At 52.1% G+C, this 26902-nt stretch overlaps 14 protein-coding genes and 2 non-coding genes across 16 annotated transcripts; 8 read left to right on the forward strand and 8 right to left on the reverse strand.

Moving 5' to 3' along the window:
- The first annotated feature begins 78 nt into the window (after positions 1–78).
- Positions 79–2927, forward strand: BDW74DRAFT_148261 (SulP family inorganic anion transporter). The gene is made up of 5 exons (XM_073723666.1): positions 79–101; positions 150–734; positions 782–1408; positions 1461–1980; positions 2031–2927. The coding sequence occupies exons 2-5, from the start codon at positions 298–300 to the stop codon at positions 2733–2735; spliced, it is 2289 nt and encodes a 762-aa protein (XP_073586661.1). The 5' UTR covers positions 79–101; positions 150–297; the 3' UTR covers positions 2736–2927.
- Positions 2928–2966: 39 nt separating this feature from the next.
- On the reverse strand, positions 2967–4130 carry BDW74DRAFT_175721 (uncharacterized protein; the record flags this gene model as incomplete). The annotated part of the gene is made up of 1 exon (XM_073728427.1): positions 2967–4130. One exon carries the CDS (start codon positions 4128–4130, stop codon positions 2967–2969), a length of 1164 nt encoding a protein of 387 aa, XP_073586662.1.
- Positions 4131–4243: 113 nt separating this feature from the next.
- BDW74DRAFT_148265 (F-box protein) lies at positions 4244–6139 on the reverse strand. The gene is made up of 3 exons (XM_073723667.1): positions 5849–6139; positions 5237–5785; positions 4244–5170 (listed from the first exon to the last, which is right to left on the reverse strand). Exons 1-3 carry the CDS (start codon positions 6019–6021, stop codon positions 4525–4527), a joined length of 1368 nt encoding a protein of 455 aa, XP_073586663.1. The 5' UTR covers positions 6022–6139; the 3' UTR covers positions 4244–4524.
- A 147-nt stretch (positions 6140–6286) lies between these two features.
- Positions 6287–6359, forward strand: BDW74DRAFT_t74. The gene has a single exon. It is a non-coding gene; the product is annotated as a tRNA-Arg (tRNA).
- A 96-nt stretch (positions 6360–6455) lies between these two features.
- BDW74DRAFT_148268 (Ras-GEF domain-containing protein) lies at positions 6456–8440 on the reverse strand (the record flags this gene model as incomplete). The annotated part of the gene is made up of 3 exons (XM_073723668.1): positions 7209–8440; positions 6939–7155; positions 6456–6858 (listed from the first exon to the last, which is right to left on the reverse strand). Coding segments are annotated over exons 1-3 (1409 nt in total), but the record flags the coding sequence as incomplete, so codon positions are not given.
- On the reverse strand, positions 8312–10737 carry BDW74DRAFT_113882 (uncharacterized protein). Its single transcript, XM_073721856.1, has 4 exons — positions 10275–10737; positions 9940–10210; positions 9551–9893; positions 8312–9491 (listed from the first exon to the last, which is right to left on the reverse strand). Exons 1-4 carry the CDS (start codon positions 10496–10498, stop codon positions 8560–8562), a joined length of 1770 nt encoding a protein of 589 aa, XP_073586665.1. The 5' UTR covers positions 10499–10737; the 3' UTR covers positions 8312–8559.
- A 922-nt stretch (positions 10738–11659) lies between these two features.
- On the forward strand, positions 11660–13095 carry BDW74DRAFT_148270 (oxidoreductase, short chain dehydrogenase/reductase family superfamily). Its single transcript, XM_073723669.1, has 3 exons — positions 11660–12449; positions 12509–12605; positions 12656–13095. Exons 1-3 carry the CDS (start codon positions 11840–11842, stop codon positions 12720–12722), a joined length of 774 nt encoding a protein of 257 aa, XP_073586666.1. The 5' UTR covers positions 11660–11839; the 3' UTR covers positions 12723–13095.
- A 252-nt stretch (positions 13096–13347) lies between these two features.
- Positions 13348–14894, forward strand: BDW74DRAFT_148272 (SDR family oxidoreductase). Its single transcript, XM_073723670.1, has 4 exons — positions 13348–13571; positions 13636–14170; positions 14236–14335; positions 14399–14894. Exons 1-4 carry the CDS (start codon positions 13535–13537, stop codon positions 14465–14467), a joined length of 741 nt encoding a protein of 246 aa, XP_073586667.1. The 5' UTR covers positions 13348–13534; the 3' UTR covers positions 14468–14894.
- On the reverse strand, positions 14853–14923 carry BDW74DRAFT_t78. The gene has a single exon. It is a non-coding gene; the product is annotated as a tRNA-Gly (tRNA).
- Positions 14924–14970: 47 nt separating this feature from the next.
- BDW74DRAFT_148274 (GNAT family N-acetyltransferase) lies at positions 14971–16858 on the forward strand. Its single transcript, XM_073723671.1, has 2 exons — positions 14971–15829; positions 15881–16858. The coding sequence occupies exons 1-2, from the start codon at positions 15391–15393 to the stop codon at positions 16132–16134; spliced, it is 693 nt and encodes a 230-aa protein (XP_073586668.1). The 5' UTR covers positions 14971–15390; the 3' UTR covers positions 16135–16858.
- A 507-nt stretch (positions 16859–17365) lies between these two features.
- BDW74DRAFT_175728 (slipin family protein) lies at positions 17366–18557 on the forward strand (the record flags this gene model as incomplete). The annotated part of the gene is made up of 4 exons (XM_073728428.1): positions 17366–17555; positions 17615–17729; positions 17780–18272; positions 18321–18557. The coding sequence occupies 4 exons, from the start codon at positions 17366–17368 to the stop codon at positions 18555–18557; spliced, it is 1035 nt and encodes a 344-aa protein (XP_073586669.1).
- A 90-nt stretch (positions 18558–18647) lies between these two features.
- Positions 18648–20514, forward strand: BDW74DRAFT_113925 (uncharacterized protein). The gene has a single exon (XM_073721857.1). The coding sequence runs from the start codon at positions 18996–18998 to the stop codon at positions 19983–19985; it is 990 nt and encodes a 329-aa protein (XP_073586670.1). The 5' UTR covers positions 18648–18995; the 3' UTR covers positions 19986–20514.
- Positions 20515–20567: 53 nt separating this feature from the next.
- On the forward strand, positions 20568–22863 carry BDW74DRAFT_148279 (glycosyltransferase domain-containing protein). The gene is made up of 2 exons (XM_073723672.1): positions 20568–20964; positions 21027–22863. The coding sequence occupies exons 1-2, from the start codon at positions 20761–20763 to the stop codon at positions 22641–22643; spliced, it is 1821 nt and encodes a 606-aa protein (XP_073586671.1). The 5' UTR covers positions 20568–20760; the 3' UTR covers positions 22644–22863.
- Positions 22864–23002: 139 nt separating this feature from the next.
- BDW74DRAFT_175731 (uncharacterized protein) lies at positions 23003–23762 on the reverse strand (the record flags this gene model as incomplete). Its single annotated transcript, XM_073728429.1, has 2 exons — positions 23003–23671; positions 23757–23762. The coding sequence occupies 2 exons, from the start codon at positions 23760–23762 to the stop codon at positions 23003–23005; spliced, it is 675 nt and encodes a 224-aa protein (XP_073586672.1).
- A 329-nt stretch (positions 23763–24091) lies between these two features.
- On the reverse strand, positions 24092–24575 carry BDW74DRAFT_175732 (uncharacterized protein; the record flags this gene model as incomplete). The annotated part of the gene is made up of 2 exons (XM_073728430.1): positions 24092–24348; positions 24398–24575. The coding sequence occupies 2 exons, from the start codon at positions 24573–24575 to the stop codon at positions 24092–24094; spliced, it is 435 nt and encodes a 144-aa protein (XP_073586673.1).
- Positions 24576–24839: 264 nt separating this feature from the next.
- Positions 24840–26892, reverse strand: nop58 (RNA-processing protein NOP58). The gene is made up of 3 exons (XM_073721858.1): positions 26640–26892; positions 26381–26541; positions 24840–26327 (listed from the first exon to the last, which is right to left on the reverse strand). Exons 1-3 carry the CDS (start codon positions 26762–26764, stop codon positions 24868–24870), a joined length of 1746 nt encoding a protein of 581 aa, XP_073586674.1. The 5' UTR covers positions 26765–26892; the 3' UTR covers positions 24840–24867.
- Between the last annotated feature and the right edge of the window lie 10 nt (positions 26893–26902).

Genomic DNA, 26902 nt, shown 5'->3' on the forward strand with positions numbered 1-26902 from the left:
ACATCCAGTGACAAGAGAATGAAATAGGCTGGCTGGCCTAAACGCTGCAGGAGTCTTGAAAACCACTACCTGGCTGACCTCTATGCCACAAGCCATGCATTGTACGCCCCCAGTCTTATCTTCACCCCGACTCCAACTGACTCTAGCGGTGTACCCCATAGCGCGGTATCCCCGACGCCGATTTATCTTTATTTCATAGTTTTGGACCTTGGTGGACTTTAGAGGGCATATCTGTCGCTATCTGGTCATTGAGACTATTCAGCTTCTTCTTCGATTACAGTGTCTGCATGGCATCGAATGCCGCTTGTCCCGAATATGACCGACTCTAGATTACCCGAGGCAGATCAAAGCCGTTCCTTGCGAGACAGGATTGTTGATATCTTTCGCCCTACTTCAGCCGCTGGATTCGTACCTCGCTCTGCGGCACATACCAGTGCAACGAACGATGTTGACGAATCGGGAGAAAATGGCTCACGAGTCAACTTCCGAACTCCCCTGCTGAGATCGTACGACCGTCGAGAGCCTCCATGCGGTATGGGAGACTCCTGCGATCATGGCACGTTCACTCCGCGGGTAGAGTCCGATGATTGGCGCATCAACACCGTGCCTGGCTCTAGGGTGGAACGGTCTCGCATGGGAAATACTTCTGCCAGCACCGCACCCAGCGTACAAGGCGCAGAGAACATGCCCACCGGGGCTTCGACGCCGCTTAATGTAAAACATAGTAGATCACTGTAGGTTGATTTCCCGCCCTCGAAGTTGCCGACTAATGATCTTCTAGGTACATTTCGTACTACATCCCATTCTTTAATTGGATCTCTCAGTACCAGCTATCTTACCTTCGAGGGGATATCAGTGCTGCTCTGACAGTCGCTTCTATTTACATTCCGATGGGCCTTTCCCTCTCGAACATTGCTCATGCGCCTCCGATCAACGGTCTTTATTCGTTTGTTCTCCAGCCATTCATCTATGCTATACTCGGAAGCTCTCCTTTGCTAGTTCTCGGTCCGGAAGCAGCTGGATCCTTGTTGACAGGTACGATTGTGAAGGCGAGCGTCAACCAGGGGTCATCAGGAGAGGAAGATGAAGCCGCCAATGCCATAGTCGTCGGTGTAGCCACTGCTCTGGCAGGGCTTATGATCTTGGTTGCTGGGATCTTCCGACTAGGCTTCCTAGACAACGTCCTCAGCAGACCATTCCTGCGAGGCTTCATTACTGCCATTGGCTTTGTTATCTTCGTAGATCAATTTATTCCTGAGCTTGGTTTGGCAACAGAAGCCAAGGAAGCTGGTGTTACGCATGGCAGCACCGTGGACAAGCTTTTGTTCATCGTCAAAAATATCAGTCACTCGCAAAGCCTGACGGCGGCTGTCGCTTTTACGAGCTTCGCCATCATCATGATTTTCCGGTATGTATAGTCTATCCTAACGAGGAGCACAATTCTCAGTTATCTCGTGTAGGACTCTCAAGAAGCTTCTTCAACCTCGGTATCCACAAGTCATCTACTTTCCAGACCGAATCCTCGTCGTTGTTTTCTCGGCAGTCCTAACGCAGCAGCTCGGGTGGCATGAGCAAGGACTTGAGATCTTGGGTCCGACCAAGAATTCCGGTAACGGTGTCTTCAATTTCGAGTGGCCCTTTCAGCCCAAGTATGCGGACCACCTGCGCACTGCATTGAGCACCTCGTTTATCATTGCGCTCCTTGGCTTTTTCGAGTCTTCAGTCGCCGCCAAGGGCCTCACCGGCGTCCCAAGTACGGGTGTACAAGGGATGCAAGTTAGCCCTAACAGAGAGATGGTAGCGCTGGGGTTCGCGAACGTTATCGGCGGTTGCTTCATGTCTCTCCCTGCATTCGGTGGGTATGCACGAAGCAAAGTCAACGCTTCGACAGGTGCGCGTTCACCAATGAGCAACATCTGTCTGAGCGCTATCACCGTCATATGCATCATGGTCCTTTTGCCCTATCTCTATTACCTGCCCGTAAGTTTACAGCCGCTGCTCTGTACTCACTTTCTACTTACAAACTACAGAAAGCCGTCCTATCCTCCATGATCTCCGTCGTCGCCTACTCTTTGATTGAAGAGTGTCCCCACGACGTGGCCTTCTTCATCCGCCTCCGCGGCTGGTCCGAGCTAGCTTTGATGCTCCTGATCTTCGTCTCAACAATCTTCTACTCTCTCGAACTCGGAATTGCTCTCGGAATGGGACTGTCAGTCCTCATCCTCATCCGCCACTCCACAAAACCACGCATCCAGATTCTGGGCAAAGTAGCCGGTAGCGACCGCTTCGACAACGCTGAGCTGCACCCCGAAGACGTCGAGTCCGTCGAAGGCGCACTAATCGTCAAGATCCCTGAGCCCTTGACCTTCGCAAACACGGGTGACCTGAAGAATCGACTTCGCCGTCTGGAGATGTATGGCACGAACCGTGCGCACCCATCCATGCCGCGCATTCGGCCGCCAGAGAACAACCAGAACATCATCTTTGATGTCCATGGCGTCACGAGTATTGACGGCTCGGGGGCTCAGGTGCTGTATGAGATCGTGGATGTGTATGCACACGCCGGCGCGAGGGTGTTCTTTTGCCGGGTTCCGAGCCGAGACGTCTATCGCATATTTGAGCGCAGTGGGATCGTTGGGCGCTGCGGCGGCGTGTCTCATTTTGTTGGACATGTTGATGAGGCGCTCAAGCTGGCCGATTCGGAGACCAGGACCCTTAGTGCGCTTAGTGTTTAACCATTTTTTGGGTCTGCGCTTCAACTTTGGACGGAGTCTCTGGCTTCAACGGGCTGACTGATTTACGGAGTCCATGATTTACGACGCATCTACTGACGGCGGTCCAATAATCCACGTTTGCCATTTACAATAGAGAAATCTAGCAATAGTTTTACCACTCAGGTGATGAATTAAAAGCAATGAATATCATATCCTAGATCTTATTACATCCAGTTGGTATCATATATGAACTCACTCCTGCGCCTCCTTATCAGCCCCAATCCCCATCGCAGCCCTCTCCAAAATAGCCCTGAGCAGCGCCTCTCCGCCCCTCAACGCACCTCTATTCCGCTCATCACCCTCTCCATTCTCCGCCTTCGCAACAACCTTCAGCCTTCCCTCTGCCGTAACCACAAACCCAGCACACGCAACCCTCGTCAGCCGCACATATCCCCCAACCAACGAAGACGACGACCCAGCTGCAGTAGCAGCACTTTCACCAGCCGGCAACGGCAGTCCCAAATCTATAGCAAGATGTTTCGATAGATACGCAGAAAGACCAGAGAGCACAGACCCTCGATTCCCAATGACAGAAGACGTCGAGCCACCCATGAACGCACCCAGTCTGTCTCGTGGGATACTAACATTCAAAGCCTTAAGTTCAGGCGCAATCGGAGGTGCAAACGAGAGCGTGAGGTGAATTTCGCGGATGATATCCTCCACGTCCACATCCACGTCCACGTCTGCGACCGGCGTCAAATTCTCAACGTACCGTTCCAGTACGCCACAGAGAGCCGTGCTAGGGATCCGCAAGGCCGAAATATACGTATCGAAGTTCGAAGACAGGAAATTGAGGAACGTCTCCCGGACTGGTTTCGGGAGACGCGTTAGGAGGAGCGGAAGGTGCGTTGAGCTGGAGATGTTGGTTATGTTTGCGGATTTCAGCGAGGGGCGGCCTCGCCTGCGCTTTTTTTGCTCTTTTTGCTCTTCCTGTTGAGGCTGTGCTTGGTTTGAAGACGTACTGGCAGTGCCAGTGCCAGGCGCAGCAAGAAGGACGGCCTTGTATGTTGCGGTTTCGTAGGTGAGTGTGATCAGGAGGCCGACTGGTTCTCCCCCCTGTTCCTGTTCCACGTCCAAGAATGAGAGAGAGGATATCGTCTCCCATGTGCAGGACTGCAGTGCGCCGAGGGTTAACGATGTTGCTAGATCATCTTGCAGAGCTAGCGCGCCAGCCACAGCCAAGGAGTTGGTGAGGTGGTCTCTCAGGCGGGCGGCGTAGGTGTCCAGAGCTGTCTTGTTGGTGAGAAGAGAGGTAGTCTCCAGGACTGACCCAGCCTCGTGCTCTATTTCGTAGTGGAGTGGGGAGAGACGGTGGGATGTCCATGATGTGTTGAGGAGGTGGTGTGGGCTTGCCATGGTTGATGAGGTTGTTTATGTGTGCCCTTATGAATTCGTTTGTAAAAGGGAACGGGGCCCTGATATCACATGCTGTCAAGTTGGGCCAATCTACTCCAAAATTTACTCTCAATTAACAATCCTGTTTCAATTGAGGATAGTTGATCTGTTCGACTCTTGAAGAATGTTGATGAGACGCGCCGAGACAAACCAGACAAACATAACACGTGCCAAGAACCCTCTTTAAATTCTATAGGTAGGGCTTACGGCTGGCCTGCTCTAGACAGACAACATGCTCGCAGTGGTGTATGCAACAATAAAAAAAGACTCTAAAACAATCGCTGGCTCATAATGCATGAACAACCTGTTCCCATAACCCAATCTAAACCATAACGCCGCAGCCAAGCAAAAAGAGTCACTGAAGTCTTTGAGGAATATACCACCCATCAGCCGCACCTGGCTTGCAATCAGGACAGCCAAATAAGAACGGGACCCGGTCATTAAGCATGACCTTTTCTTTTCGATGGTTGCCGGCCCTTCGCCTCGCAATTTCAGAAGTAGCAACATCAAACCAGACATCCTGCACTGAGCGATGCAGATGGACGTTGGGTGCGCTTTCAAACACCCGCGAGTTCATCTCATCATTTTCCGTCATGGAGATATCCCTGTGAAAGTTATACATAAAGTCCTTCCGCTGCATCCGCTGGTTCCCGCCATCTCCAATTTCTGCGGAGAAGTATTCCACCAGTCGTTGGAAGGGCGACACGGTCAGCAATGATCCAATCCAGCTATCGTCAGACACCTCCTGCTCATCGGGAGGTACGGTGTCCCGTAACCAGGAAACAAGCAGCCGCAAGCAATGATGCGTAGATATGAGTGTTGGCGTATCCGTGAATGGCGGCGCTTGCATAATCTTCCTCTGTAATTCCTGGTACATCCTCTTACGGATATCCGGCGGTATAGGCACAGGCAATCGGCCGGCCTCAAAGTCTCGCAAAAGAACATTAGTCTGCTCGCGTCTCGCATCGGCATAAGACTCGAGGAAATACAACGTATAATACCTATCGAGCCGACCGTTAGCACATAGCCAACAACCAACCCCATTCCATATAAGCAAGACAACTCACATAAGCGGCGAAAGATAAGACCACACCTTCCCCATCGCCCTCCTCATAAACGCCGCGCGGTCCGCCTTAGACGCAAACGTAGCCTTCACAAACCCGACCTCACAAACCACAAACTTATTCACAATCCGATCCGCAAGGTAATAGCAAAGCCTCGAGCAAAGCTTCTGCCGTCGGCGCAAACTATGCAGGTACCGGAACGTATAAAGGAACCCGCCCTTGGCACTCATGGTCGGCGGGAACAGATCCGAGAGCAGGACGACATCGTCCTCAGGCTTCCAGGTATACGTGCGCTGCGAGTCGATGGGCGAGGGCAGGGTTCCGTGTCTCCGCTGGCGCAGGTACCGGCGGGAGATGGGGTGCTCATGGGTGCTGAGGACCTCGTTGAAGGCCTTGCAGACGAGCTTGAGGGAGGAGAAGTCGGTGACGCCGCAGTTGGCGAAGATGGTGATTTGGAGCTCGACGGGGAGGAGGTCCCAAGGGGAGGAGGTGGAGGTGGAGGTTGAGATTGGGGGGATGGGAATCGGGGTCGGGTTGTTGAATTTCGAGACGCTGCGTGGTGCATGTATGTTAGTCACATGCTATTCATTTGTAGGGCGGCATAGAGTTACGGACAGCGAGGAACTGGACGGGAATACCCTGTGCCTCAGGGTAGAGGCCCGCTTGCGCGTATTGTCGGCATCATTGGGGTGTGTGGTGGAATTGGCGTTGGGGTCTGGCTGCTTCCTCAGACTGGCAGCGCGGGCTCTTTTCACATGGGATGAGAGAGCGTGCAGAAAGGAACTCATCGTCAACTGGTGCAGGCAGGCATAGGGGCTCGGCGGACAGCGCTGGCTGCTGGTGAGCGAGCACTGGAGGAGGAATGGCTTTATACGTCAAAAGAGAGTCCAGGACGCAGGCTGGGACTTGCCGGCGCTTCATGAATCCTGTTTTCGTCATGCTGGCCCCCTTCATCTGCCGACCGCCTGCTTACGGCTAGCTTGTTCACGATACGGACATAATTAAGAGTAAATACGATATAGGTTTAAAAAGTATGTTACACTTACATGAACAGGCCGGCTGGCCCAATTGGCAAGGCGTCTGACTACGAATCAGGAGATTGCAGGTTCGAGCCCTGCGTCGGTCACTTTTTTTTTTTTCTTTATCGGCTCAACCCTACAATATAGATAGCCCCATTCTTTTGCTACGAACATTATGCATACTAACTAGTATTTTCTTATCTCTTCTCCAAGGCAAGATTAGCGGATTAGATATCTAAGCTTCGTCCTCGTGGCACATCACTCATCAATCATCAAAAACCATACATGCCACCACCATAGCAGTCGTCATTCCCCCAGTTGCAGTATATGTGTCTCGCTCTCGATTCTTATCCCATCGGCCTCTGGGCTCCAGCTCACAGCTCTTATCCCACATTTTCTGCAGATCTGTCGATTGTTGTAACTCCGTCGCGAGATACTCCTGTAGTTCGGGGACTGGTTGCAAACAATACCCTGCCTCCTGAAAACGCTGGACTGTATGGATCATCGATGCCAGCATGGAATATTTTGAGAAGTTGATTAGCCTTTCATCAGGCGTCAGGGCGGAGTTTCCGTCTTCGATGAAAATTAGGTCCTTTAGAAACAGTCCTGCAGTTCGAAACATGGTTAGCAGCCAGTTGGATGATTGGTATCAAGTGCAGTTCTTGGAAGGGTTGAACAGTACTCACCAAGGAATGGGATACACGGTGGCATCGCGCGCCTCAATACATTGCGGTATATCTGATGGTTCTGCTCGCTCGACATGAGATCTTGCAGCGGCTCTAAGGTGTCGCAGTCGCGTTGTGTAACCATCGCCCAGGTCCGACCAAGCCGGTAAACAGGAGCACATTGCAGGCCTGATAATATAGAGACCACGGCCGAATAATTCTGAAGCTCATGACATGCCTGCAATACAATTGGTTTTAGTAATTATTCAAAATCAGAAGGAAAGATCATACTTTGGCCACATTGATGAAGTGCCCTATGATCTGCGTCCGCTTCTTCAGATCTGACTCCGCGAGTACCAGGGAGCCCACCCAGCTGGATAGTTGGTTAAAGAACTGAATCAGAGCTCTAGCATTAGGAGCCAGAGCCAGGCTGTCTTTCCTCTGCCAGTTCTTATGCAGGAGTTCATTAGGCTGTACTTTGCCGAACATGCACGATTCCATGAGCGTTAACTGCCGCGCAAGCTCTCTAGCATCGAGCTTAAGGAACTGTAGCTTGCTGGGTTTCAACTTCCGCGGCAGGATTGGTTTGGGGGCGGATGAGCTGGAGCTCGTTGTTGCGATGGATGATGGCTGGGAGAGTGGTCTCTTCGTGCCTCTTGGCTCAATACCAGCAAGTCGACATTGGATGGTTTCCAGGAGCTTCTGCTGTAATAAACTTGGCTCGCTGCCATGAACAAATGCCTGTAGTCTCAGCAGGTTCTTCTGCGTTTCCGGGCCTTTCGGCTCATTCCAATCCCAGAAGTCTTCAAGCCATTGGTTCAAGACAATCATTACTCGTGATTGAATCACGGACTTTGACTGATCTGACCAATCTATAGATTCGGTTGGAGGTGAAGTAATGGCCGGCGCATAGTCATACCGCTCAAGGAGGAGTTGTAGAAGCTCCGTCCCTGACGAGAAGTAAGTGTATGTTGTCAAGAAGGTGCGGTTGAATGATGCATCCAGCTTGTCGGGACAAGTCAAATGTTCCACCAATGCTGCGAGGGTTCCTGCCTTGATCGCACCGTTCTCGCTGTCATGTATAATCTTCTCTGGGTGTTCGACGTGGCTCGAGTCAACGATCTTGTCTTGTTCGGGTTCGCCCATGGTTGTGTGGGGGCTTTGTGGTTGGGGCCATCAAGGTAGGTGGTAGAGGTACTTTGCGGGAAATTGTGAGAACCGACTGGGAAGCTGTGGGATATAGGCGCGAAGGGAGCAGGGTTCCGCGGGCCGACGTAATCATGCGAGGGACAAGGATGAAGGAAGGAAGAAGGTGGTGTGCGACAGGTTCATGGGCGCAGGTACTAAGGCAGGCGAGGGACTACGGGCATGGCCGGTGGGGCACGGTTCGATAGCCCACTCTAGCTCGCATGGCATCTCTATTTAGGGCGGCGCTTATTCCCCTTAAGGACCGGGCTTTGGCCGATTTCGGATCCTGTGGATCTGTTCAGGACTGTTCAGGACTGTAAATACTGGTTCATGTGCCGTTTCCACACCATCACACTTGAAATCATTACTTTTCTAACTAGAGTGGGGGTTACTGGAAAGTAAATAGCAAGCTCCATCAATGCAGGGCACAATACTACTTCAGTCAAAAGGTAGCTTAGAGAACAGTTCCCTTGACCTGCACCTTCCTCTTCAGATCGATATCTTTGATTAGTATACACCAAGGGATTGCTAGCACCATAATTCCACAGCCGACAGCGAGCAATCTAAGCTCAGCATAGGCGTAGGCTGTCTGGATAGCTGTCCGAATAGGGCTACCCACGGGATATCCGATTTGCGTCCTCAGGTCATCGTAGATGTTACTGAAATTAGACATGGCAGACTCGGGTAGATAGCGGATCAGGGCCTTGCGGAATGTATGTTGCCAAATCGAAGTGCTGATGGTCAGACCAGCAGAGTTGCCAATAGTGCCCACGACGTTCAAGATGGCTAGTGCCGTAGCAACATGTTGGTGATCCACAGCAGCAAGGATGGCAATCTGTTCAACAAGGATAAAGACTGAGCCAGCAATGGCCAGGAATATCTGGCACATTACCTGGTACCCGACACTCATGTTGGGCTCACGGAAGTATATCATGAGTCCCTGCGTGAAGATATAGAGCGGGATAGAGATGTATAAAGTCCACTTGTACTTGCCAACTTTGCGGATCACCCAGCCGAGAAACAACAGTAGCACACCGGAGACAACATCGAAGATGTTATTAAGGTAATTTGCTGTTGTGATGGTCAGGTTGTTGTTGACTTGTAGCCAAGAGGTGAAGTAGTAGCTCCAACAGTAATTCGAAAGCTGATAGGTCGCATCCAGAAGGACCGTGCCAATGATACTGCGGTTGGTGAGAAGTCGCCATTCGAAGAGAGGGACTGGGGCAAGCCATCTTTCCCAGATTGCAAACAAGAATAGCATTGAGAAGCCGACAACTAGCATGGCGATAATGTAACCTGAGGCCCAGCCTTCAGGTGCGTAATCAGCGATGTCGAATGGAAGCTGGAATAGGACAAGCCCAGCAGTGAATATAAAGACTCCAAATACTATATTACATTAGATTGTTGTCGTCTGAGCCAAAGGCTCGGCATGAGGTAAGACTTACAATCAAATTCGACAGACCAGTGTCTGATGCTTTCTAAAACCGTGCGACCACTCGGTCGCTTGATTCGGTACCCTTCCCGCTGAGCCTTATACAGGTTGTACTTCAGCATACCGTATAGAGGCAGAGCAACTATTGGCGTGGCAATCGCCCAAGCCCCAAAGCCCCATCGCCAGGAAATTTGGTAGTAGAACTCTTCTGCAACTTTCGGGCCAGCAAAGGCTGTGATGATATAAGGAGAGGACGTGAAAGCATAGGCGAATGCACGGTTCCTCAAGCTCGAAGCATCGGCGGTCACGACATCGATAGCATATTCCATTCCGTAGAAACCGACATAGTAAAAGACCTAAGCGGTTAGGGCTTGCTTGGTCAGAGAAATTCGATCCACTTACATTGGCGGCACAATAGGTCTCAAAGGCATTGCAGGAGGCCATAAGAATCAGCCCAATAGTTAGACATATGACCATGAAAATAAATCCTTCTGCGCGCCCCCATACATCCATCAGCTTCGCCATAGGAAGATATGTCGCAGCTGCAAATGCATCGCCAATAGCGGTTGGAAGCGCGGATAACGAATGTGCTTTGAACGAGCTCGTCACGTAGGGATTCAAACTGTTGGAGACGGAGAGCTGGAACGCATTCACAAAGTATAGGAACCAGATGCTAGGGGAAATGATGTTAGGTAGGGACACGGTTGGGTTAAGGAGAAGAAAAGACCCCGACGTACTTGATAAAAACTGCAATCAGAGTGCCTTTCGACCAACTGATAGTAACAGCTTCAACATCTTGAACACCATGCTGAATATTCCTCGCTGGCGTCTTGTCGTGCGTCTCAGCACTGCCGTGACTTGAGCTCTGCTGGATTGGAATATTCTCTGGCCCCTCGGATTTATCCGCCGAGATGCGGCGGATGACCGTGCGAGTCCTGCGGATCAGAGGACGAACACCCATTGCGTTTGCACGTGGTGGAAGGCATCGAAGAAGACGGAGACCGAGATGTCATAAAGTCAAAACCAAATAAAGTGGCCGAGGGGTAGTGCACAAGCACCGAAGTCGGATGCTTGTTTCTCATGTCCGACTCAGCTGGCCGCTTGACCCGCGTGGGATGACAGCGGTCGGCAGTCGCACGTCTGTGCCACATCTGTTTTGGATAGAGTATGAACCAATGGTTGATAAAGATGGCGTAACAGCTTGACATGGATTTCGCATAGTCGCTGGAGTGGATACGGCCAAGCACGCCAGTCAATCTGATAATCTTATCAGATTTTCTCGGAATTCTGGGTTCCGTATGCAATTGGAACCTTTCCCGTTCCTGAAGAGGCATTCTTGGCCCGAATGAGACTTTCAGGTTCTTGCCCTTTTGTTGGTATGCGGTAGTCAGGGAGTGTTGTGGTGGAGTGCCTTCAGCGCTGGAGGGCGCTGGAGGGACCGGTACAGAACAAATGCGGCAAGGGCGGTTGCCAGAGGAAGAAAAGCCACTTGTGATGGGCAAGCATGGATCACAGAATCACAGTCTGCTTTAAAATAACTGACCATGTGCCTCAAAAGCCACATCGATGATTTTGGCTATAATAATTCTCTCCTTGTTCCCGGTTCGAGACCTCATGCTGGACTCGCTCCGAAGCAGTTGGATGGCGGTTGATCCTGTAGCCGCCAGTTCGCAAGGCTGCCCATGGTCGGTAAATGGTGGAGACCCACGGCTCCCTCTGCGAGATTTCGAGTTCCTGGCAAAATCCATGGACGTTGCTGTGGGATTAAATGCGTGCAGTATCAGAGAAATCGGCAAAGCTGAAGTCGATTAGGTACCTAAGTGTCGCAAAAAATCTCATTGCTCCTTGTCCCTCCTCGCGCACCTCAGGAGAAAAGACTCGCCGCTGTCTTTTGCAGATGCAAATGTCCGACAACTGACTGATTGAATAGAGCCATTTTTGGCAAATGTTGTCTAGAAACCTCCAGCTCACTGCATTTTTCTTTCTTGGTGCTCATGATGTTTCCAACGTTGACCCTACCACGAGTTTGTGCCCAACAACAAACACCCCCAGCCTTCAGGTGTATGCACAGCTTGGAGTACCTTGGAGGTTCTCGTCTCGAGCTTCAATAAAGCAATGATAAAGGCCCAATGATCAGAATCGCGATGGCTGCGCTTGAGACGAAAGATCTCCAGACTGTGGTGTCAGCGGCATACGTCATTTGCCGGAGAGGTTGCGTCAAGCTCTATTGCACTCTTAAACACAGCGCACTCCCAAATATTTGCAATTCAACGATTTTTCAACAGCTACGGAAAGATCCAATATGAGCAAGAACGTCCTCATCGTCGGAGCCACAAGAGGGCTAGGCGCCTCCCTCCGCAACCTTTACGCAGCCCAACCCTCAACTCAAGTCTTCGCAACAACCCGATCCGACAAAGCACCCGAGACCAACTCCCAATCTAATGTCTCCTGGCTGCAGAGTGTCGATCTCACGAAGCCAGATGTCGGCGAGAGAATAGTTTCCCAACTGCCCTCCTCAACCAAGCTTGCAACAGTAATTATCACCGCCGGCTACTTTGGCCTCGAATCATTCGATACGCCCGACTGGGATAAACAGGTGCAGATGTACACCACTTCTGCAATTGCACCGGTTTTTGTTGTCCAAAATCTCGTCAAATCGGGTTTCTTAGAGGAGGGGAGCAAGGTGATTCTCGTCAGCAGCGAGAGCGGCAGTATCACGCTTCGCCATGAGAAAGAGGGCGGAGGCAACTATGGCCACCACGCCAGCAAGACAGCGCTCAATATGGTGGGAAAGCTGCTGAGTTTTGACTTGAAGCCGAACGGTATTGCCGTGGGCTTGGTGCATCCAGGTTTCATGAGGACAGAGATGACCAAGGGTGTTGGGTTTGATAAGTTCTGGGATGATGGCGGAGGTGAGCTGATACGAGTAGTCCATGTTCTATTGACCGTGCTAATGCGCATCTTCTTTCAGCGGTCACTTCAGACGAGGCCGCCAAGTCACTCGCCTCGTTCGTTGACGAATTCGATATCAGCAGGACGGGAGAATACTGGGCACCACGTGGTCCTGGGTGAGCTCCGTTCAACCTATCTGATCAGGGCTAGTTACTAACGGCATCAGGGATATTGGAACTGCGGAACCCGTACTAGGCAGTAACTTGCCCACTCCTCTGCAACTGCCTTGGTAGTTGGTTATACTCCGGCCAGTTTATTAGGGCTTTCCTCTCTGCGAGGGTTTACGAAAGCCCCAGCAATGGATCATGACTTATGATAGTGACGACAGAAGCAGCTACTTCATGGCATACACCTCCAGTTACAACCTTATGCAGCCATTGAGGCGTGATAGGCCGCAGTTCTTCTAGATTATAATTCTCTCACGGGCCATGGCGGTGACATGCGTTTCCTTGCTGTACTCGTGCTGTGCATCGCTAGGCTATAAACCGCACGCAATGTTCACTGAGGCAGCAGCCTGGTACGGTCTAGAGTAGCCTGGCCTGGAACACTTGCCTAGGTAGCTACGACTCCAAGCACGTTCCCAAGGAATACATTTACTCACAGATATTGAACCTCGTTGTAGGGATTGAGTGTAGACCTGTGGGCTATCATGCCGGCTTGGAGTTCCAACATCTTCGTGAGGCATGATAGGCCTCAGGATTGTAAAGCATGCAGGCGTCGGACTCGCCCCACTGACGCCGGGGCGCATCGCTCATGCGGGCTCTATACATGCCTGCCCAGACCATAGCCTAGCCCTATAAGCACTAGCATACACTTTAGCGTCGTGTATAGACGGATTATCCAATAATATCGTGAGATCGATCCTCCGCCCTCAGCCGTCGATATTGGGGCTTCCAGAAAAGACACCATTGCCTACAGAATCTATCCCTCTCTTGAAGATGTTGGGTCAAAGCTGGGCTGAACGCCATGCTATAAATGCCAGCGATGGCCTGACTACAGACCGTTATTTTTACACGCAACCCCGTTGACTTACACCACATTCAAAATGAGCCAGGTCGTACTAGTCACTGGTGCTACTAGAGGTACTCCATCCTCTATCCCATCTCATATGGTATCCAGCTGCAGCTAACATGGCCACACTCACAGGCATCGGAAAGGGCCTCGTAACGCACTATCTCGCCCGCCCTAGCACAACAGTCATCGCAACAGTCCGAGACCCTACATCCGCAAACGCAACGGCGCTCAACAGCTTACCTCGGGGCCACGACTCACGCCTGATCATCGTCGCACTCACAGCCGACTCCCCAACAAGCGCCGCCACCACCGCATCCGAGATCCAGGATGCCCACGGGATTACGCACATCGACATCGTGATCGCCAACGCCGGGATCTGCGAGCACTGGGGTCCAGTACTAGACGCAACCGAGGCAGACATCCTCGCACACTTCCAAGTCAACACGTTGGGACCCCTACGGCTCATCCAGGCCACGGCCCCCTTACTGGCCAAGGCTGCCGCGCCAAAATTCATCTACATCTCGACGCTCCTGGCTAGTATTGGTGGGGTAGGGCAGCTGGTTTCCTTGACGGGGCCGTATGGGATGTCGAAGGCGGCGGGGAATTTCTTGGTGAGGAAGATCCATGATGAGAATGAGCAGTTGGTTACGCTGGCTGTTAATCCTGGGTATGTTGATCCCTTCCATCCGAGTCAGTGGGTATGGGGTCGGGAAGCTGATGACGTGGGAATAGGCTTGTTCAGACGGACTTGGGTGGTTGGGCGGCGCAGAACTATGGGTTGAAGGAGGCGCCGGTGACGCTGGAGGAGAGTGTGAGGGGAATCATGACACAGGTACGTTGGCTATCTTACCTGACATGGCTGAGAAGGTGAGGGTTAGGGCTAACCTCTTCGTAGATTGATGCGGTGGACAAGTCCACGTCAGGGTCATTTGTCGATGCTCTCGGCGAGCAGGTTGCCTGGTAGATGGATCGTCAACCCGTTGTATATTGGTGGTGATGTTAGCCAGTGGATGCAATGGCTGGAAACTATGTATTGTCCACGGCAGGTCAATTCTATGGACCTACGTACTGTGGGTTGTGGAAAGTATAGAAAGAAGACAAAGGCCGCGAAAATATATACTGCGAAAACTTTGGGTCTACCTGGACTACATAAAGATATGCGATGCGTCTTGAGCAGAATAGACAGGAGCCGTGATGACCATAATACCTAAGGCTGCTTTTAAATAGATGCACTACACATACATTGCACCTTGTTCCTTGATGTTATTTTGATGCACCGTCCATGTGTATAGAGAGTGGAGCCTGGTGCAAAAAGGCAAGAAGGCAGGAAGGCAAAAAAGAAAGTTCGATGCATCATCCGTGAATCGAACACGGGCCTCATCGATGGCAACGATGAATTCTACCACTAGACCAATGATGCTTCTTGTTATAAGAGCTTGGAATAATTGAATATATTCCACGCACAAGTCTAGTTCTATCAGCAAACCATGAATCATTTTGAACTTTGCAGCCTACAGACCTGCCCTGATTATACTAAGCTAGCCCAGCCTCCACTCTAATACTCTACTCGATGTGAATGTCTCTGTTTGCATAGACTTTGCCATGTGAAGGTGTCAGGCATACGCAACATTGTGGTCGTGTTTCGTAATGATATTCGTCCCTTGACCCATCCGGGAAGGTATTCTTGAGCTTGAGGCGGCTGAACCCGACCCAATACCTGAACTGGAGCGTCAATGCAGGTATCAACATATCTACCTGGTGTAGAAACTGGAGATATCGTGGTATATCGACTGTATAAGTACCGGTAGACCATGGCCTGGAAACTAGGCGCTCAGATTGACTCCTCACCTTGCACTGAGTATCACCGCACCGCGGTCAACCGCAACGATGGCCTCTTCCACACCCACCACCAACTCTACATTTCGCCAGGTGGAACGCTCCGACGTGGACATATTGGAAGGCCTTCTCTTTACCTCAAAGTTGTCTCTGACCATTAATAAATTGCTGTTCAAAAACTGGCCCAACGAAGCAGTGCAAAGACGCAACTACCGGAGTGCCTTGGAAGGACTTGATTTTGACAGTGAGGACCGGGAGTCATTGACCGTGGTTAATGATGAGTCGGGAGAGATCATCGGCCATCTCGCCCTCCTCCGCAAACAACCCCAATCCCCTGTCCAGGACGACACAGAGCGCGGCGAGAGCCATGCTACCAGCGCCCCTCAGCAAGCAGACATCCCGGACTTCTTTAATCCCGAGGTCTTCAATGCTGTGATAGGAGCCATAAGTGAGCTCTCTGATCCTGCTCTTAAGACGAAAGAACATTATGGTATGTCACTTGGTGTCCGTTGGTAGAGGCCTCCAGCTAATCATAGAATAGAGGTGGTCTATATTGTCGTGGATCCCGCATATCGTCATCGAGGCATAGGCCGAGGGTTAATTCAACATGTCCTCACCAAGGCGAAGGCAGCTGGAGTGCCTGTTGCTGTGTCATCAGAGCCGCAGTCCTATGAGTTCTTCACTAGGCTGGGATTTGAAGAAGTCAAATCGGTCGATATGGACCTGGCGCAGTGGGCTCCGCCCTACTCTGGATTTGGATTGTTTAAACTAAGGTCGATGATCTGGAACCCATAGAATGCACAGTCCCTGTTGAAGAGTTGAGATAGACCAATAGACAGCTCGGTAGTAGGTACCTGCCATGTACTTGCCAGGAAGATGGTGCAAGCATTTCATATATTTCGAAAAAGAAATCCAGGCCAAGGTCACATTATAGACGCTCACAGGCGACCTAGATAAATGGAGCGCCCATATTCAGGATGATCCTTCCTGGATGATAGAGAAACGAACGGCCATCACAGGTAGTATGCAGGTATTCAACAAGACAAGTTGACGAATCGGATTCTGTCGAGACCGACCTTCCACCCCGCAATACGGAGTATACTCCGCGATGGAGGCTCGTATGATTCAACAATGAGGCTATGCTGTAGCCACAGCGGCGTAACGACAATATGCGACACCCTCAGATGTCCAGGATCTCAACACGTGCACAATTTGCCCAACGCCGGAAGCTGTGCCGATTTACCAGTCTGGCGATACGAGATCAGCTCAGTAAGAACCTTGAGAGATCCCGATGGTGCCGGCTGTGGAGCAGCTGGGCACTGCCCCATTGCGCCCGTTGCTGGGCGGCGGGCTCAGGGACTTGGCGCGATCGATGAACATCTCCGAGGATTTGATTGAGGAGACATTCGAGCTTCATACGTATCAAGACCAACATCTGCAGAAGGCCGTTGAGTTCCGAACTGCATGAACGCGAGATGCAGGATGCCGCCGAAGTGCCAGCTCACCATGTACACAGTACACCACACCACCTGTTTCACGAGACTGAGACGAAGCAAGAACACGAGAAAAAGCACCTGATTATCAACGCCCCAAACGATGCTAGCGCGTCGCGGCAGTGCTCGAGCTCAGTGAGCAATGATGTAAGAGCTTTATGCGCCCGACAAGCTGGTTCAACCTTACGAACTTGGGACCGAAGAGCTCGTCCAGAAATCCGCAACACTTGAACCAACCATAGCCGGTGGTCGGCCCTGGGCTCAGCCTTGGGAGCGGAGTCCTCCTTCATGCGATGTCCAATGCGAAACTGGCTACCCCAGATTGGTGCACTGCCCAGGGCAGACTGGCCCACCCCCTCCAGGGCCGTGTCTCCCGACCGGGTCAACAATGTGACGTTCTGATCCCTACTCTGCGCGCTACTTAACTGCCTTCCTCGCCCTTGCTTTTTCCATCCTAGCTCTACATTTCAGGACACCAGTTCTTCAGACAATTACTGTACTTACCACATTGATCATCTTTCCAACCCAACAAGATGTCCGCTGAGCAAAGCACCGCTACCAACACCGCGATCAACGCCGGCATTAATGGCAAGGCCCCTCAGCAGCCTCATGCCCTAGTCGACGTCCAGCCTCCCAGATTGTCTGATCTGCAGCCACGTTACGCATCGACAATCCAGCACGATGATAGCAACCCAGAAGCGCACGGGTGGTATGCGTCGTTTAGTACGTTGGACCTTCAAAGAAGAGTCAAATCTGTAAAAACTAACCAAGCACCCTCTCAGAGCACACCATCGGAGAATGTATCGGAGGTCTGGGAGTTATCCCCTGCTGTCCTTGCCCAAACCCCTTCAGGCCCGTTCAACAAGGTGAAGTCGGTTTGGTGACGCGATTCGGCCGGTTCGTATACATCTGGGCACAAACGAGAGGGAGAAGCTAATATCTTATAGTTTTGAGCGCGCAGTAGACCCCGGTCTCGTCAAGGTCAACCCGTTGAGTGAGCGCCTTATCACAATCGATGTGAAGATTCAGATCGTCGAAGTGCCTCGCCAGATTTGCATGACCAAGGACAACGTGACCCTGAATCTGACCTCCGTTATCTACTACCAAGTCGTCTCGCCTCACAAGTCTGCATTCGGTATTTCCAACATCAAGCAAGCACTCGTCGAGCGTACCCAGACTACACTGCGACATGTCATCGGTGCACGTGTTCTGCAGGATGTGATCGAACGCCGCGAGGAGATCGCCCAGTCAACATCCGAGATTATCGAGGAGGTGGCCGCTGGTTGGGGTGTCAACGTCGAGTCTATGCTTATCAAGGACATTATCTTCAGCGATGACCTTCAGGACTCGCTGTCAATGGCCGCCCAGTCGAAGCGTATTGGTGAGAGCAAGGTCATCGCTGCTCGTGCTGAAGTCGAGTCTGCCAAGCTCATGCGCCAGGTATGTTTTATAATTCCTCTTTTCTAGATCTGGGCTAATTTCTATCAGGCTGCCGATATTCTTTCTTCCGCACCTGCTATGCAGATCCGATACCTCGAAGCGATGCAGGCCATGGCCAAGACAGCCAACAGCAAGGTTATCTTCCTTCCGGCGCCAAACCAGAGCGTGCAGCAGCAGCTGGCCACTGCGGACAATGCTGGCGAAGGGCCCAGCCGCTACGCAGCCCCGCAAAATGACGATGGATTCCAGCATGCGATCAACGCCCGCGTGGTGGAGGACATTTGAGCGCGCACGAACGCATACGTGCATGAATAACGGCAATTACTCGAGCTGCTTCTAATTGGCCTTGTGGCCTTACTTTTTGGTTTAGTTACGATACCCGCTTTTTTATATGTATTGTCTGTTATCGATTATCTTAATCCATCGTCATGATTCTCATGAAGCTCTCCGCACTTTGCGGTAAACCACACACTTTTGACTTCAAATAAGAGCACCAATATAAGGCCATATTCACCAACAATCCTACAGCAAAGAATATAAACTTGAAAAACTTCATTGTATACAAAGTAAACAATAGCAGGCGGTGAAGCACCCCAGAGCTCACTGTGGGGTCGATCTAGCCCAGGCACCGCATCCATCCGTCCCACCGGACATTTATTGCTTCAAGATGCCAACTCAGCCTCACAAACACCACTCCATTCCTCCATAGCACATACAGGCCCAATGGCACCCTCAAAAACACCCAGTCCAGCGCCCCCATTCGCTTTAACAGCAACAGCAACGCTAAACCCCGACTACACAAACCTATCCTTTGACCCCGTCGACTTCCTCAATGACACCCTCCCGCCACTGACCCTCCAGTCCTCGCAATCGCAGTCGCAATCAAAACCCGGCGCCGTCAACCTCACCGATCTCTCCACCCGCGTCCAATCCATCCTCTCACAAACCAACGCCCAAAACATCCGACACTCAACCACACTTACATCCCTGACAGATGAGATCCTCCGCAGCGGCAACCGGCTCGCATATGAAGTCGAGGTTCTGCGCGGCGAGGCGATAACGCTCTCAGATCTTGTGACGGAGGGGTTAGCGGGGGAGATGGCGAGATTCACTTTGGCGACAGCATCTACGAATACAGAGACGCCCGAAGGCGAGGCTGAACCTACGGACGGAGAACAGCAGGAGGAAAAGAAGATCGAGCCGGAGTATATCTCCAACCTGCGCACACTTAGTCAGGTCCGCGCGCGCTTGGAGGAAGTTGTTCAGATCTTTGGCGACGCAATGGAGTGGCCGCTGGCGCCGTCTGAGACCTCGATCACGTCCTCGTTCATCTCTGTTTCCGCGCCGGACGCGGGACCAGATAGTCATAGTCGCGAGGAGAAGGGGCAGGAGGTTGCGAAGAAGCTACGCGGGGAGGTCAATGAGTTTTTGGATGGTGATGGCGGGATTGAGGCTGCGGCGCGCAGGGTTGAGGCTCTACGGACGCTGGCCTTAGTGTGGAAGGGGACCGCGGAGGAAAAGGCACGCGCACGGTTCGTGGAGGATCTGGCGAAGGTTGTCGAAGACAGGAGGAGGGCTGTTGAGGCGCGGGCTCAGAATCAACAGGGCTCAAGTTATGGATCGAAAGGGCATCAGAGGCAGGAGAGCGAGGGACCTGCCGGTGGGATTTTCCGCAACCTGCAGCGGTTACGAGAGGAGATTTATCTAGAGTAAGTTGTTCGATTATCGCGCTACAGGGTCTACATACGGGCGTTTGGGAGGGTGTTTTCAACTATATACCTTTATTACTGCTTATGGTGTCTATACTGGTTCACTATGGCATTGAGCGAGGGGTTTGATAGATTTAGCGATCATCACCTAGATATTGCATCTCTATGACAACGGTAGCAGCTGTACTACCACCATGGACCCTAAGCCCTCATAGTCGTTGTACGATCCCGGAATGCAGCTTTCAACATGAAACGACACGGTTGGGGTCGGATTACGCGGCCACCACTAGGGAAAATGGGCCGATCAGGAAGTAAGCTTATTCCAAAGTATCAAAGCACGAGAAGAGCAATTGAACAGGCAAATTATATAGAGTAAATGAGCACCAAGTCAATTGACCCTGATTAAATAAGAGAGACGAATTCCAGATCTCGGGAGGCGCAGATTGACAGGCGATCGGAGTCTGAGTCTGACACTGCGCGTGCGGGCTCAGCGTTGGGGTCGCAGGAACTTACTTAGTTAGCGGGCGACAGCTGCGTCATCCCAGCTCTGGCTGCAACTCTGCAACATGGCCTTTCATGCCGTCCTCGTTGATCTTTTCCTTTCCTCTTAGTCTAGCCCATCTGTCCTGTCCCTCACAGCAGCCAACCCACCCCATCCCATCCATCTCCTGCGCCCGCCGTGACCTCGTCCGCGCCGGAATGTTTATCCCCAACTTTTTGTTTCACGGCTGAACTCGACGATCTCCCTTGCTCCCAGTAAACGCACACGCAGCTTCCAGATGGCCTCGCGCGGCCTTCTGAGCGGCTTGGAAGGCTCGCTGCCAGGTCCCTGGGCCGACCAGTACAATTCCTGGCGATTGACCGCGAAGCAGTTCCTGCAGCAGAGCCACTATCCTCGCCCGCGGCCGCGACCGACTCGGTTGCTCTCTGCAGTCGCGGCGTGCTTTTTTCTCTTAGTTCTTTTAACGCGCTCTACGGGCGAAGTAAGCCTATCTCTAGCATAGACCGCGAGAGCCAGAGTAAAAGAAAACTGACAATTGTCCAGCCGGAAGTCAACCACTGGCTCCAATACCCCTCGTACCACCCTTTTCACGGAAGACCTGAAGACGCTACGATAATCACACCCCGAATTGCCTACGACCACAATGACACCTTTATCCTATCGAACAATCTGCAGAAGACGAATGCGTCGTTTCATCTTGTCCTGCCCGCGACGCGGAGCAACCCCGGCCTATGCCGTACTCTGACTTCGGCCATGATTCTGAATTACCCGCCGCCGACGCTGGTGCGCTATGGCAGAGAACTGCCGGCGGGATCGGCGGGACATGATTACATGGTGGATCGGATTACGGGGATATACAACTTTCTGGCGTATACTCCGCGCCTGCAGGACCACGATATTGTGCTCGTGGTAGACGGCTTTGATATCTTCTTCCAGCTCCCCCCGGAGGTTCTGGTTAAGCGGTATCAGGACCTATTGCGTGAAACGAATGCGAAGTTACGTGAGAAGTACGGCATGGTAACGGTAGATCGACCGTTCCGCAAGGATGGGGTGGAAACTCATCAGAAGTACTCACAGCGCGTGATTTTCTCCGCGAGCAAAGAGTGCTTCCATAACTTGACTGAGGATGCTGGATGTGCCAGTGTCCCAGGGTCTACTCTTCCGCCGGACAATTATGGGTGGAAAACAGACACGACAGAACAGTTGACCCGCCCGAGGTGGCTCAAGCCAGGCGCGGTTATTGGGCAGGTAGCAGACTTGAAGCTCATCTATGCGCAGGTTCTGCGATTTGTTGAGGAGCATCGCGCAGTTGACGGTGACTACCTGGCTCTGACGCAGATGTATGGCCGGCAGGAATACGTGCGCGAGCTGGAACGACGCAGAACTACAAGTGGGTTTAAAGAGACGTTGTACCGATGGATTGGCATTTCCGAGGCCACAAACATTACCATCACACCCCCTCATCTTCAGCCCGGCCAACGCTATGAATACGGGATCGGCGTGGACTTTGGATCGCGCCTATTCTTTAATACGGTCAACTCGAAAGAAGACGTCGAGTGGCTCCGCTACAACAACGTCACCAAAACATCAACCGCGCAAATGGAGCACCGTGTACCTCGCGAGAGTCGTCTTTTGCTCCCCGAAGACGTCTCTGACCGAAGACTCGGCAACCCATTCAAGCAACCGAAATACAGCAAGAACGAGTACGTCAATCCGCCTTGGAACGACACCCTAGACACCCTTCCAACCCAACGGTCCTGGAGCAATATCCCGCTCTTAACGAACGTCCACTCCGCCGAAGTCCCAGCCCTTATCCACATGAACGCCAAGGACAAGGGTACTGTGCGCGATACATGGTGGTCGAAAATGTGGTACGCTCCCTGGGCCCGTGCTCTTTTGCGCAAGTACATGCGCTCGCAGACGGGCTTCGATGCGGCGCAGCATGCCCTGCTCGACCAGAACTTCTGGGATGTGCGCGGTGGAGTTGGTGGTGTCTGGACGGACAAGGGCGAGTGGATTGATTATCCCGAGGTTTGCTCGGGATTCGAGCGTGACCTGTTCGACGATGGATTCGGGCCTTTCGGCGAGGAAGACGGAGGCGAGTATGGCGGACCCGTTTACAACCAATGGGGCAATCTGGTGAAGGGGCGAGAGTTCTAGTCTACCCAGTTCCTGTGAACTTTGTAATCATGCACTTACCGGCTTAAAATCTTTGGTGAGCTGCATTTTTTGGCGTTGGATTGTTTGTCTATTCAGATATGTTCTATTATGGTCGGCGTATGGTTCATGGGTGCCTGTCTATCTTTTCTCTCCATTTCTTATTGTCACTTTTGAAGATACCAGATAGATGCGAGCGCTGCCTAGCTCTAAATTGATGAGAATCATACTTCGTCGTACTTTTGCCTATCCTTGTATCAGATCAGATCCGTAGCCCTAACGCCGTCCCAGTATATACATAATATCAATCATATCATACACCCCTTTGCACCCTGTCATAGTCCAAGAGCCAATCCATCTGGTCAGGACGCAGCAGCACCAATCGTCTCCCGGATAATCGACAGAACTTCCAGCACATTCTCATCACTCAATCTCTGCTCCCGCTCTTCAATAATCGTATCAATCAGCGCAAGCGCACCATAATCTCCCGCCTCGCCTTCACCCCCTTCCTCTCCCTCTCCCTCTTCCGCATCTCCAGCCTCCCCATCAACCTGCTCACCACCCTCCTCCCCAACCTCCCCCCCATTCCCAGCATCAGCCGCCTGATCAACATCCATCCTCTCCCCCTCCCCTTCTCCCTCCCCACCCTCCCCAGCAACCTCACCAGCCGGAACCCCAACCCCCAAATTAACAATCATAAGCACCTCGCCCTTCGTAAGCCCATACGGCTGTAATCTCGTCACCAGGTCCCGTAGCGCAATATCCAGCGCCTGGCTATCGGCCTTCTTCCCGCGCACAGTTGTGCCATTGCTCATCGTAGACGTAGGGTACCGCAGTAGATGCGGCGCGAGACGTGCTGCATAGTTGTGGATCTCTTTCACGACTGTGTTGTGGTCGCGCAGGTCGGGGCTGGGTATGAAGTGCTTGGGGTTTACGCCAGGTGGTGCGGTTGGTGGGCGTCGTGGGGGATTCGCCGAGAGGTATGAGAGGACTTCGATGTTTGTGAGGGTTGCGTCTTGGGGGTTTATTATCTGGGTTGGTTTGTTAGGGTTCGTCTTAATTTGTTTTGGGGGTTGGTTGCGGGAAGTTAGAGGGAGTCGGGATGACGGTGCGTACCCGCATGATGAAATGTTGAGACTATACAGATAAGCGGTATGAGTTCAAAGAGTGACAATCTGGGTATAAATTATATCATGAAAGCGCCAAGTGCAGACTGAGCCTGAGCTGGCGATATTGATGATAGTGGTGAGGGGAATGATGCGAAAAATAAGGCGGTGCATTGGAGAAATGTGAGTTTTTGCGGGCAGAATACTGAGCTCTAGAGTTGACGTCTTGGATTAGAAGGCGGTGTCTGATACATACGGTATGTTGACCAAAATCGAAGTATAAAAACGCAACGCCTGATTGACATAGATTGAAGACTATATGGGTTATATGAGGAGCAAGGGAAATTAATTATCGACAGGCCTAGGCTGCACATTCTTGACTGCCGCATCTGCCAGCCCATTGCTCCAGCTCTTTACCGCAGCTTCCAGCTTCTCCATATCCCCCTCACATCTGACATCTTCGAGAACGCCTTCTTCATGCAGAATCGCTAGCATCTCAAGAAGCCAAGTGCGACAAGTGGTCCCCTCTTTATCGTTGAGCCTGTTGTCGTGGCTGCGGAGGAGAGCATCAACACGGGCGGCTAAGTGCTCTTGACTGCTGACTGCCGCCACGCGTATAAGACCGACGAGAAGAGAAAGACTTGAGAATACTAGCTGGCGTTTCGGAAGCATGTGCTGCAATCCAGCCGGCGCCTTCATTGACGATATGGTATTTTGTTTTCTTGCTTGCGGAGTCGGGCAGATAGAGAGCCCGGTGAAAGTCGTTCGGCACTGGAGGATCGGCGCGAACGAAGAGGGCTATGTAGAGATTGTTCGGAAGGAGAGCCATTGCAATACTTAGAAAGTAATTTGCCTATACCGAAGTAGATAAGATGCAGAACCGAAATGAATCCAACAGAGGTGTTGTATTATGGAACTGAAGATAAAACGAAAAGAAGCACCTTCAATGCGCCGGGAGGGACCAAAAGTAATTCCCATCCTAATGCCACCCAAACATTGCACACTAGATCAAAGAGAGAGCAAGGAGAATAAATCACAGGAAAATCAACCCACATGGCACATGTGATATCATACAGAAGAAGGAAAAAGACATGATAGTACCCTTAACTTTTTGGGGGAGTTTAGTCGTCCCTCTTCTTCTTCTTCTTCTTGTCGCCCGCCTCTTCGGTCTCGTCTGACCGCTTGCGCTTCTTATCCTTGTCGTCGCCCTTGGACGCCTTCTTGGCCTCCTTCTTGGCCTTCTTGATGTCCTTCTTGCTCACGGAGCTGGGATTGCCGGCGGCGTCGAACTGGATCTCTCCTCGCTCGAGCTTGCGCTTGTATCGCTTAAGGCTTAACCCGGCCTTCTCGGCGAGCTTCTCAAGTTCTGAGTCCTTGCTCTTCTTGGACTTCTTGGTTGTCTCCTCGTCGGAAGAGTCAGAGTCAACGCCATTAGCGGCGGGCTCCTCGTCAGAGTCAGCATCGGCCATCTCCTCGTCCTGGACCTCCTGAACGAGCTTCTTCTTAGCAGGCGTAGCCTCATCCTGGTCCATGGCATCGGCATCAGGGTTGTATTTCCGGGCTTCGCTGATGTTGAACTTGCCGGGCTGAGCGGCACCGTCGGGGCCGATAGCAACACCACGGGGCTTGAGAGGCTTGCCTTCCAGAGCGGCCAGCTTGCGCTCCAGGTTGAACCGGGCCTCAGTACCGAGGTTGGCCTTCTCCTCCTCGGCAACGTCGTCGTCCCACTCAGCAAGGGCATCAACACGGATACCGAGAGAGGCCTTGGCGGCGAGAACACGCGCCATCTTACCCTTGTTCTTTCCGGTGGCCTGACCGATGAGAGAGGCGTGGTAGATCAGACCGTACTTGGGTGTGTCGTGCTTGGTCTTCAGAGCACGGAAGAGCGCCTTCTCAGCACCGAGGATCTGGAGAGTGGAGGCAGGGCTCTTGGAAAGGTTGGTTAAGCTACCGGCGTGGGCGATGAGCCGGGCACCAACAAGGTCACCAACCAAAGCGGTAAGGTTAGGAGCAATGGCGTTCATACGGGCGGTGATGTAGCCCGCGAGCTGGGAACGGTAGTCGGAGAAACCAATAACCTGCTCGGCCAGAGCCTGGATGTTCTCCAAGTCATCCTCGCTAATTTCTGTACCCATAGACCTGTCGGCGGCGGCCTTCACAGCACCCTCAATTTCTTCAGGGAGAATCTCTGCAAGATCGGCGTTCTCGAAGTTGGATCGCATACCCATCTTAAGGACGAGTCTGGAGTAGGCGATGTTGTCGTTGAGGATCTTGGCCAGTTCGGGGAAATGCCATCCGTACCATTCCTTTACACGCATAGCGTAGTTGTTCAGTTCCTTGTCAAGGTCGTCCAGGAGACCAATAGCCTGAACAATCATGGTGTCGATCTTGTCGGGGGAGAACTTGAGCTTGTGACGGGCAAGAGAGTGGGACAGACCCAGAGACATGGTGGACATGTCCTGGGGAAGGAGACCAGGAATCAACGTAGGGAGATGTTCACGGATAGCGCGGTAGATATCCGCCGTTGTGGAATCGGCGATCAATGAAATGTCAAGACCGGGGAGCTTGCCAATGGCATTTCCTACGCATCGATAAGTCAATTTTGTCGACAGCATCTGCCGCAGGTACACCTACCCAGCTTAGGATCAGCAACGGCCAGCGAGACCTTCTTCTCGTCCTTAATCTCATCGAGAAGGCTAGCAAGACGAGGCGTAACCTTTCCTTCAACAACGGAGGCGACTTCCTCAAGAGCTGCTGTGGCGCTGTCGAACTTCTGGAAGCTCTTCAACTTAAGCCTATCTCAGATGTTAGACGCGACTGGAAAATTTTTGTCGATTGAGCCGAACGGGAGGCTCAACGGGAAAGAGACAATGCAGATATAGGAGTAGCATACAGATTGGAGACGCCCTCTGCTGTGGAAGCCTCAGTAGCGATATCATCACGCTTCAGAAGCTTCTTGTCCTTAGCCTTGAGCAGGGCATAGCCCGCACTGGTCTCGGTGAGGATGAAAAGGGTCATGGTATGCGGTCTCGTCTCCCAGGTGCTAATAATGGAATAAGACGGCGGCCGGGGATGGGGAGGGAGGTATGGGCGAAGTGTGGGCGACCGTGGACTCGAACCTCCGAGAGCGTGCTGCTGGAGGATTTTTTTTGGCCT

This window comes from Aspergillus multicolor (assembly GCF_047715735.1).
Source record: "Aspergillus multicolor strain CBS 133.54 unplaced genomic scaffold BDW74scaffold_5, whole genome shotgun sequence".
NCBI classification, from domain to species: Eukaryota; Fungi; Ascomycota; class Eurotiomycetes; order Eurotiales; family Aspergillaceae; genus Aspergillus; species Aspergillus multicolor.

Coding starts and splice junctions, on each gene's coding strand:
- BDW74DRAFT_148261 (XM_073723666.1), top strand. CDS start 298: ATGCCGCTTGTCCCGAATATGACCGACTCTAGATTACCCGAGGCAGAT. Junction 735..781: donor GTAAAACATAGTAGATCACT/GTAGGTTGATTT, acceptor ATGATCTTCTAG/GTACATTTCGTACTACATCC. Junction 1,981..2,030: donor CCTATCTCTATTACCTGCCC/GTAAGTTTACAG, acceptor TACAAACTACAG/AAAGCCGTCCTATCCTCCAT.
- BDW74DRAFT_148265 (XM_073723667.1), bottom strand. CDS start 6,021: ATGAGTTCCTTTCTGCACGCTCTCTCATCCCATGTGAAAAGAGCCCGC. Junction 5,786..5,848: donor TTCCCGTCCAGTTCCTCGCT/GTCCGTAACTCT, acceptor TGCACCACGCAG/CGTCTCGAAATTCAACAACC. Junction 5,171..5,236: donor TCTTATCTTTCGCCGCTTAT/GTGAGTTGTCTT, acceptor TCGGCTCGATAG/GTATTATACGTTGTATTTCC.
- BDW74DRAFT_113882 (XM_073721856.1), bottom strand. CDS start 10,498: ATGGGTGTTCGTCCTCTGATCCGCAGGACTCGCACGGTCATCCGCCGC. Junction 9,894..9,939: donor AGACCTATTGTGCCGCCAAT/GTAAGTGGATCG, acceptor CTAACCGCTTAG/GTCTTTTACTATGTCGGTTT. Junction 9,492..9,550: donor CTGGTCTGTCGAATTTGATT/GTAAGTCTTACC, acceptor AATGTAATATAG/TATTTGGAGTCTTTATATTC.
- BDW74DRAFT_148270 (XM_073723669.1), top strand. CDS start 11,840: ATGAGCAAGAACGTCCTCATCGTCGGAGCCACAAGAGGGCTAGGCGCC. Junction 12,450..12,508: donor GTTCTGGGATGATGGCGGAG/GTGAGCTGATAC, acceptor ATCTTCTTTCAG/CGGTCACTTCAGACGAGGCC. Junction 12,606..12,655: donor TGGGCACCACGTGGTCCTGG/GTGAGCTCCGTT, acceptor TAACGGCATCAG/GGATATTGGAACTGCGGAAC.
- BDW74DRAFT_148272 (XM_073723670.1), top strand. CDS start 13,535: ATGAGCCAGGTCGTACTAGTCACTGGTGCTACTAGAG. Junction 14,171..14,235: donor ACGCTGGCTGTTAATCCTGG/GTATGTTGATCC, acceptor ACGTGGGAATAG/GCTTGTTCAGACGGACTTGG. Junction 14,336..14,398: donor TGAGGGGAATCATGACACAG/GTACGTTGGCTA, acceptor ACCTCTTCGTAG/ATTGATGCGGTGGACAAGTC.
- BDW74DRAFT_148274 (XM_073723671.1), top strand. CDS start 15,391: ATGGCCTCTTCCACACCCACCACCAACTCTACATTTCGCCAGGTGGAA. Junction 15,830..15,880: donor TAAGACGAAAGAACATTATG/GTATGTCACTTG, acceptor ATCATAGAATAG/AGGTGGTCTATATTGTCGTG.
- BDW74DRAFT_113925 (XM_073721857.1), top strand. CDS start 18,996: ATGGCACCCTCAAAAACACCCAGTCCAGCGCCCCCATTCGCTTTAACA.
- BDW74DRAFT_148279 (XM_073723672.1), top strand. CDS start 20,761: ATGGCCTCGCGCGGCCTTCTGAGCGGCTTGGAAGGCTCGCTGCCAGGT. Junction 20,965..21,026: donor TAACGCGCTCTACGGGCGAA/GTAAGCCTATCT, acceptor ACAATTGTCCAG/CCGGAAGTCAACCACTGGCT.
- nop58 (XM_073721858.1), bottom strand. CDS start 26,764: ATGACCCTTTTCATCCTCACCGAGACCAGTGCGGGCTATGCCCTGCTC. Junction 26,542..26,639: donor GCAGAGGGCGTCTCCAATCT/GTATGCTACTCC, acceptor CATCTGAGATAG/GCTTAAGTTGAAGAGCTTCC. Junction 26,328..26,380: donor CGTTGCTGATCCTAAGCTGG/GTAGGTGTACCT, acceptor ATCGATGCGTAG/GAAATGCCATTGGCAAGCTC.